Here is a 9,471-nt window from a genome sequence, read left to right on the forward strand (position 1 = left end):
GTGCATTTCTGAAAACGAAGTTTTAGTAAAGGGAGACACATTCACACAAATATCTTTATTTCTCCACCTATATTTTGGAGAGAAGGATTTTTTTTTAACCTTTGCTAAGATCAGTAGGACCACTCTTGAGATATTTGAATTTCCATTAGTCATTTTTTAAAATGTGTCATTTCATACGCCTAAGTTCACATCTTGTTTAGTATAAGGATATATGTCAAATTTTTTTTATTATTATTTTTTTACTTGGAATGTAAAGAAACCGCCATGCAAAAAAAAAAAAAAAAAAAAAAAAAAAAAAAAAAAAAAAAACAGCTCTCGAAGGCACTTCAGATAGAAAATCCTTCCGATTTATGCTTAGTGGATATGTTCTCTGTTGCAAGAGTTGAACTAATATCATATACTTTAGGTTTTTTTTAGGGGTTTCAAGTTATGGGAGAGGTGACCCTTACACCTCCCCAGTGTTTTCAGGAAGCCAGCTAAAAAATTAAAGTAGGAAAAATGGGCTGATGGAAAAACATCATATAAAAGCAACAAAAATAGATTGGCCTTAATTGGTGAAATGAAAAATGAACCACTTTCAATAGCTATATCATTCTAATCAGTTGTTAAAACGACTAGCCAGACGGTAAAGTTTGTTACCTCCCCCTCCCCTAGACATTTTCTGTAGTGATTTTTATTGTTGGCGCCAGACCAAGTCTACAAAAAGAAATTACTCGTACTTCTTAGTCTCAGCCTGTTATCTCCGTGCACTTCCACCTTTGGATAAGCTTTTAGAGTTGCTACTGATTTTTAAATTATGTTTTTAAAATTTATATTTGCCCTGCGCTGACATTTCAACTGACAAAAACCTGAAAAAAATAATGAAAAAAAGTTAATGTACATGTTACTAGAAACTTTTAAATATAAATGCTCCATGATGTGCCTACATTGGATGACTGAAATATAGTAATAGTAATTTATTAACACACACAAGGACAATACATTTTACTCACTACCGACCCAAGAACCTGGGGTCAGGTTGTCCTAAGGGTAGGCATATATCAAAATTTCATATTCACAACAGAAATATACAACCTAGGCCTAAAAAAAATAAAATAAAATAAAAATCATTCCCCTTCGCACGCATTTCCTACCCCCAATCACAAAATCACCATACTTGTCCTCCAGGTACATAAAAAAAAAAAAACATTAAAAAAAAAAAAAAAAAATTTAAAAATCATATTTCTCATATAACATTCCTTTTATTTTATTTTTAAATTCCTTCAGATCCCCTATTTCTCTTAACTCTTTATTAACCCCATTCCACAACTTTAATCCCCTATAAATAGGCGAGAATGTCGACCTGGCAGACACCACGAGCGGGGCATGTAAATTTTCCCTTTGGCGAGTTTCATGATCATGAATCGAAGATCTAGCTTTTAGCATTCCTGAAAAGCAAGACGGTAATAATTCATTATTATATTTGAACATAAATTGAAGGCTATAAAAATCTCTAAGGCCTGCAGCAGGTAATACTTTTACATCAATATAGGTAGCTCTAACGCATACAAGATTTGATTTACCAGTCAACACACGGATTCCGTTATTTTGGATCACTCGAACTCGATTAGTAATTGATGGAAACGTACTCAGCCAAATAGATGAGCAATACAATATATGTGGATGTATAATAGAAAAATACAAAGTGCGAAGAACAGAAGGGGGTAATACATGTTTCAATTTACGCAGTATTCCCAGATTACGGCACAGGATTCCTGACACCTTTTCAACATGTTTCCTAAAAGATAGTGTTTCATCTAGCATAATACCCAAATATCTAACACACTGATCACGCTTAACTTTACCTTCCAGGTAACTCACTTCTTGGATCCATGGGTAGTAATTAGATGTACGCGAAAATATTACAAAACTGCTCTTTGATGGGTTTACTTTTATTTTATTAACTCTTAGCCAGCTAGACACTTGATCTAAACACTGTGTCATTAATTCAACTAAAAGGCGTTCTGTTTTTGCAATGCAAATCAATGAAGTATCATCGGCAAATAGAGGTACTGTAACGTCACTGTCACTGTGAAACATGTCGCTCATTTTAGTTTTCGCATCCTTCAGGGACAGTACAAGATCATTTACAAATATCAAAAATAGCAAGGGGCCAAGAACGGACCCTTGTGGCACACCACATTTCATATCTACAACGGAAGAAGTAGATCCATTTATTCGCACATACTGCTGCCTATTAGACAAAAAACTACGTAGGAAATCAAGAGCAGGCCCTCTAATCCCATAAAATTCACATTTTTCAAGCAATATACCATGGTCTACAGTGTCGAAAGCTTTTATAATGTCCAAAAAGATGGTAGACACTTTAAAACCAAGGTCCAGGGCAGTGTTCACAACACCACAGAGATAAGCCACAGCTTGTTCGGTCGTGCGTCCATTTCTGAATCCAAACTGGGTGGATGTTAGTATTGAATGGCACTCTAAATAATGGTACAACCTCCGGGAAAAGCACTTTTCCACAAGTCTTGACATGACCGGTAAAACGGAAATCGGGCGATAGTTACTTACCTCACTGTGATCACCCCCTTATGAACCGGTGTAATTCGTGCCAACTTGAAACAAGATGGAAATACTCCCTGTTTAAAACAAAGATTTATTAGGTTAACTAATACATGCGATATAGCTGGCCACAGATATTTAATTATCCGTAGAGACAAAATGTCACTACCAGCTGCACTATTTTTCATGTCGAAAATTATTTCTTTTACTTCACTCTCGGTCACCGGTTTCAGGTAAACTGAAAATTCTGTTTCGCTATTTCCAAGGTAATGTTGGAAAGGGCGGTCGCCATCCACTATTCTTACTCCCTCAGCCACATTATGTCCAACTGTAGCGAAGTGGTCAACAAATTCTTGGGCTATATCAGACGGGTCACTTAATTCTGCACCTACTCGACCAATAATCTGATCCGGGGCGACTGTGTGGGGAGGATTTATGAGCTGTTTAATTATCCGCCATGTTTTATTGGGGTTTCCAGCTGCATCACCAAACTTTTTCTTATAATGAGCTTCCTTTGCTTTTCGCAAAAGTCTATTTAATGCATTTCTGTTGTTTTTGTATATCCTTTCATTAACATCACTAGGTTGTAACATTTTCTTTTTAAACAGCAAATCCCTTCGATTTATTGATCTGAGCAATCCTTTTGTCACCCACGGCTTCTTAGGCATTTCTCTGCGAGCTCTTTTCCGTACCTCTTTAGTGCAACTAATCAGCAGATTATGCAGTTTATTATAGAATTTCACAAACTTCGCATCAGCATGATCAGGTAGAGCTAGCTCTTCATCCCAATTAACATCCATTATTTTGTTTTTACAATCACGGAGGGCACTAGGATCCAGTACTTGTGTAATCTTATTAAACCTGCCATTTACCGAAGGAGAAGTCTGCGTCGATGTTGAATATGAGCCAAAAACACCAAAGTGGTCCGAGGTATCACTAACCAGGACACACGGATTAGAAAACGGTACATTTGTAAAAATGTTATCAAGGCACTTCGCAGTTGACGCAGTTACTCGAGTACTTACATTAATTGACGGAATCAGGCCATAAGAAATCATCATATCTAATAGAAGATTAGTCTTTTGACCAGGATCAATTAGGTCAACGTTTAAATCACCCATCAAAAAACAAGGGGTCTCCACTGTAATCTTCTCTAGCTGCTGCTCAAGGAGGTAAACAATTTAATCAAACGCACTCTATGGTGGGCGTTATGAAAAAATAACAAAACATTGTATTTTATAAATATAAAACTTTAACAAACACGACTCAAATACCATTTCTTTATAAACCGACATATCACTTTTTACCGTTACCTTAATATCCGAGCGAACATACGCTGCCAATCCCCCATGTTGACGAAGCTCCCGATTTTTGGTGAATAAAGAGTATCCAGGAATCCGCAGCAATTCAGAATTATGCTTGTTAAGCCAGGTTTCCGTAAGGCCTATTACCTGAAATACAGAGAGACTAGATATATCATTAATAAAATCAAAGCTGGAATTCAACCCTTGGCAATTTATATGGAAAATACTGATCTGCTTCTCATCCCCCCGGCTCTCCGAAGGGAAATCACTCAAAAACACATACCTTGAATCCTCACATGCCAGCCGACAGCATCCACCAGGATCAACGTTCTCACTCAAAATTTCATTATATCTTTCAAAACTTACTTTTTTACTTTCCAACTCCTTAAAATCAGGTGTACCTGGAGGTGATTCATTCATTCTAACCAATTCTTACAAGAAACCTTGCGTGCGAAAGAGGGAACCAATAAAGCATATAAAATGTCCACGGCATTCGGTTACAAAAAACAACACATAAAAAAAACAAATTCCAATTTACTCCCAACCATCTGGTCATTCATAAATAATGTCAATATTCTTTTCCAAAATAGAACTATATTATCGAACCAAATTCCGGTCGCAGTTAACGGGCATTGGTAATATCCAAATTCTGTGGCTGCTTCTTCATGTCATTATTAGACTTTTCCCCAAGTTTTAGACAAATTAAGAGCATCCAGGCAAAGATAAGAGAAAGTCCATAATATTATGATAATCACCATTATTGTGTTTCATTTGCTCTAGATAAACTGCTTTAACGTTTGAAAGATCCAAAAATAGCAGGTGGTCCAAAACAAAGGGACAGGGTTTAGAGTGATGTGGCTCATTGGCAGGGTTACAAATGCATAAAGTAAGCTTTTTTTTTAATATGACTGTGTTGCGCCACACATTTTATCTGTTAAAACTGTAGCATTTTTTCTCAGTTTCTATTTAAAACACAAAAATAATATAATTAATTAAATGGTAAGTTACTTTATCTTACTGTTTGTAGAAGTATTTTTGTGTCACGTTTGTGTTCAATAAAAATCCTATACCTTTCGCTTGGATCCCTAAGATTTGACTGGGGATTTTATGAAAATATTGAAAACCTGAGACTTAACATGGGGAATACAACCAGAATTTTCTGAGAACTAGTAGCAATTTTTGTTGTGCCATAAAATGTCGAAATTTACCGTATTGAACCTTTAAATTCTATGACAAATCGTTCAATTGCATTGTTTTGGCATCACAAATGGTTCTTTTTCTTGGTTTCACCAACCTCAACCGAGTGATACGTGTTGTTTGTATTGTTAGTTAGTTTTGACGAATAAGGGGGGGGGGGGCAGTTGGAGTTGCAGGATATAGTTGGATTGAAGAGGAAGCGCAGTGCATTTATTCAGATATGCAAATAATGTTTACCTGTTTGCGTTTAATCTGCTGCCTTTGAATTACTGGCTACCTTTGCGTAGAATCTGCACTTTGTGTTTTTTAAGCTGAACCTGATATTTTCCTCTGTAATTTTTTACTTTTTACTTTTAGCAGGACTTAAACATCTCAGCTCTCTTTGGCATCCATTAGTTACGTGCTTACCTGTAATTACCTGGATTACCTTTTTCTGGGGTTAATTATCCTCGACTTAGACCTTTACTTGCACCAAGTAAGGAATTAGGTGATTTGCACCAACTGTGTCTTTGCTGAAATTTTCTCGTCTTTGTACTGAAATTGATCTAGTCATTGTTTACACTGTCTTGGCATCGCTTTTGCACTTTGGACTTTAGTCTGGTTTTGGTCAATGTTATCACTTCACTGGTTTTTCACCGAATTAAGCTATATGTATAACTGAATCAAAATACGACTTTGAATTAGCTGTTTTTTTTTCGCCCGACCGAAGCTGTGCAGGTTGGGCACTTTTGATTTTTATTATTATTATAATTTTTTTGCTTTTGTTCTTCGGGTCAAGATTTATCTTGCTTTTACTACTGAGACAGGACTTCGCTAAAGTTTTGTGTTGCGTCGATATTTTGTTTGTTTTTATTCAAATAAATATTTTTCACAAAAACAAAAACAGTTCAAGAACTTTTTCTTCAGGACTTTACTAGTTTTTCTGTTAGGACTTTGCTCGTGTTTGCATAGGTCTTATGTGGTTTTAATTTTGAGTTAGTTGACGTCATAGAATTGGCGCCTTTGCGTTGAATCTGCATTTTTTGTTGTTTTTAGGCTGAACCTGAATTTTTCATCAGTGGTTTCTTACTTTTTACTTGTAGCAGGACTCAAGCATCTCAGATCTCCCTGGCGTGCAGCAGCTTCGTCATTGTGGTAAGCCAAGAGTGTCGGTCGGTCGTGAATGGTTCAATCAATTCGAGATAGGACTTATCCCATTTTTGTCCATGGGCGAGTGTTTTAGTAAGATTGGGGGGTTTGAGATCATATAACAGGCACCATGACTTTAGTCTTCCAGGAGTTTATATTCAGGTGAAGAAGGGTGGATTCTTCAGCTACTTTCAACAGCATAGATTGAGTCTCTTGACGAGATTCAGCTAAAAAGTTAATATGGTTGGTGTAGTCCAGATTGGTGATCACAAAACTGGGACTTACTTCAACGCCTGAGAAGGCCGTCATTGCTCTGGTCATGATTCAGTCGATTACGAAATTAAATAAGAAGGGAGACAATATACACCCCCGTCGGACACCATAGTCAATTTGGAAGCTCGAGGAAAGCTCCCAAGTGATCTGAATTCGGGATCGCGTACGCTGGTAGTATGCTTGAATAAGTCTGACCGCCTTGTCTGGTACTTCATCATCCGTCTTGGCCTTCCAGATTCCATCCCTTTAGATCTAACACAAATGCTGTCATAAATTCTATGAAGAGAGACACTTTAGGCTTTTGGGGGTTTTCCCTCTGTTCAAGGATTTGTCTTAGACGAATAGCTGGTCGATTGATCCCATTTCTGGGCAGAATCCTGCCTAATAGATCCCTATCCTCACGTTGCGCTGTATACGAAAGCGACTCTAGCACCATGCCGAATATTTTAGCAGCAACGCAGATAAGGGAGATCCCAAGATAATTGCTTCATTTTGTCTTTAGCCCTTTTTTGAAGACTGGAAGTATGATAGAGTCCCCCCAATCCGGTGGAAGCATCTCTTTTTCCCATATACGACAGGTTAGCTTATGGAGCCCGCTGACAAGTTGTGTCTCATCATACTTGTAGAGTTTAGCCTGGATAGCATTGGGACCAGGGGCTTTATTACTTTTTAGGCAATTAATTGCTTGTTGGGCTGAATTTAACGTAGAAAAATCATTTTCACGTCTTTTCAGATACTGTTGGGTGGGTTTGGCTCCTGCAGAAAATCTGGTTTGCGGCTTGGGTTATGACTATGCTTATTATGATCTATTACTGTGGAGAGCTGGTGCTGGTTAAGTAGTTGGTCGAAGTGCTTTTTCCAGCGATGGATTATTTCAGATTTTTTCGAGAGTAACTTCCGTTATTATCTTTGACAGAGGTACTAGTAGGTTTAAATGATTTGCTCCTAATCGGTTTTCGGAGCTGATACATTTTCCTGGTGTTGGATCTAGAGGTAGTGGCTTCCTTGTCTTTGACGGTTTTCTCCCTGTACCGGTTCTTACCATTCATAACTGACTGGTGGCATTCTCTACTTAGGCACTTGAACAACTCCGATTTTCTTTCCACATTCTTTTGCTTGCGCTCAGCCAGCTTGACTCTGCGTGTCGGTATCCATTTTTGGTATAGTCTTTTGCGGTATCCTATCGTAGCTTTTGTGACTCCGTGGATTGTATTCCATATGGTCACCAACTCTACATTCAAGCTGGGCGTGTGCTCGTCAGTCGTTGCACTTGAAGAACTTCAAAGTGATTAAGCTGAATGCTTGTTGCATGTTAGGATCATCGAAGTGGTTTTTGTCAAATAATCGTAGAGGTTTTTTCTTGGGGTTTGCTGCTAGTCGCAACTTTAGATTTAGCTCAACTAGGAGGGGATTGAACCGATGTTTTGAAATTGTATCTACTCCGATGTTCGATCTACTATTCTTAGCCATTGATTGCCAACGGCGGGAGATGAGGATTGAGTCAATCTGGTTTTCCACTCTATTATCTCCTGAATGCCACGTGGCTATATGGCTCTGCTTGTATTTGAATAAGGTGTTGGTATTGAAAAAATCATTTGTCATGGCAAACTGAAGAAGTCTTGACTCCTGCTACATGTAGTTTCAATAGTGGAGTGGCTAAGCTTTGAAATTCAGTAGAATCGTGCATTTTTTTCAGGAAAGCATGAAAGTTAGAGGAAATATGTTTTCGGCTGCGCTGAACGTCGATCACTTGAACGTCTTCAAAACGTCGTATAGCGTCGTGAATTATCAAATGGGGTTTCAATAGCCTAAGAAAGTCTTGAAATGGGTAAAAAATAATGCTGAACCTACTGGTCGTCTCACTTTTATCCTCAGATCATGAGAACGTCGTCTAAACGTCCCAAAACTTGATTTTTTTTTTCAAAAAACAATTTGCTGATATATTAGAGTCAATTTAGTCACTAAAATGTCATATGGGGTTTTAATAGCGCAAGACAGTCTTGAAACAGGAAAAATGATGTTGATTGCACTGGTCGTCTCCCTTTTATCGTCAAATATTTAAAACGTACCACGAAACTTACTTATGGCGAAAATGAAAATATACAGAGGCAGTTTTTGTTTGATGTGAAGAAGCTTGCTTATGTCATCGAAAAATTTGGAAACCCATTCGAAGACGAGGGTCCAACGAATTGCTTGTGTTAGATAGTCGTCAAATTTTTATGATAAAAGGACTTATTTCATCCCTATATCAAAAAAAGAAAAAAATAGTACAAGGAATTCCTGATGAACCACTTTATCATGAGGCGAAAACCACTGTCAGACCTATTCCCTCAAAATAAAGTTTAAATACTTAAAAAACAGCGAGGACATGCTACAAATACACCGATGAAGAGCAAGCTAGATTCCTCGAGGAAAAATAGAGACTCTGTTCTAGTCTAATCATTGCTAACCAATTCAGATCTACTGACCTGATAAACTTCTTCTCCCATGAGAATCAAATGTTTCCTCCCGCGCTTTCAAGCGAAGGTGAACTCCAAAGCAGCCCACAATCAGATCTCATTCCACTGCTGCTTGAACATACAGAAACATGTTCAAAGTTACCAATATCTATTTTAGCTTCGTTTAGTCGCCGTGGATCTTGGATGGCACAGTCATCGCACATATTTTGACCCCCTGCTGAAGCCAAAACTTTTGGTGATTACGCAGTGGACGTATTAATTCCGTATATTCGACATCAGCTGATGCGATGCAAAAGAATTGATGGCGTGTGGGATGTGTACATGGAAGATAGCCGGAAATCTGGAACAAGAATAATGCGCGGAACAGAGATCAGAACTCGGGTTTTGTTCACAACATGTATACTCCAAAAGTTGAAATGCAAAGACTTCTTGCAGGCTAATGAGAATAAGCAACAGCTGTTTGACTTCCTTTCTGAAATTTTGTTGGAAAAGATCAGTCAACCTGAAGATCGAGAGGTATTTGCTACGAGGAAAGTGTTGTGAAGCGTTAT

General features: G+C 37.8%; 1 protein-coding gene across 1 annotated transcript; it reads right to left on the reverse strand.

Annotated features, from left to right (window-relative positions):
* Positions 1-802: 802 nt before the first annotated feature.
* LOC148942248 (uncharacterized) lies at positions 803-6,497 on the reverse strand. The gene is made up of 4 exons (XM_089103264.1): positions 6,318-6,497; positions 3,834-4,010; positions 2,569-3,719; positions 803-848 (listed from the first exon to the last, which is right to left on the reverse strand). The coding sequence occupies exons 1-4, from the start codon at positions 6,495-6,497 to the stop codon at positions 803-805; spliced, it is 1,554 nt and encodes a 517-aa protein (XP_088959390.1).
* Between the last annotated feature and the right edge of the window lie 2,974 nt (positions 6,498-9,471).

The sequence above is a fragment of the Artemia sp. Qi Xiang Cuo genome, chromosome 17 (genome assembly GCF_049724085.1).
Source record: "Artemia sp. Qi Xiang Cuo chromosome 17, ASM4972408v1, whole genome shotgun sequence".
In the NCBI taxonomy this organism is placed as follows: Eukaryota; Metazoa; Arthropoda; class Branchiopoda; order Anostraca; family Artemiidae; genus Artemia; species Artemia sp. Qi Xiang Cuo.

Coding starts and splice junctions, on each gene's coding strand:
- LOC148942248 (XM_089103264.1), bottom strand. CDS start 6,497: ATGACGGCCTTCTCAGGCGTTGAAGTAAGTCCCAGTTTTGTGATCACC. Junction 4,011..6,317: donor CCTGGAAGACTAAAGTCATG/GTGCCTGTTATA, acceptor TCTGTATTTCAG/GTAATAGGCCTTACGGAAAC. Junction 3,720..3,833: donor TGTCGGTTTATAAAGAAATG/GTATTTGAGTCG, acceptor CTCCTTGAGCAG/CAGCTAGAGAAGATTACAGT.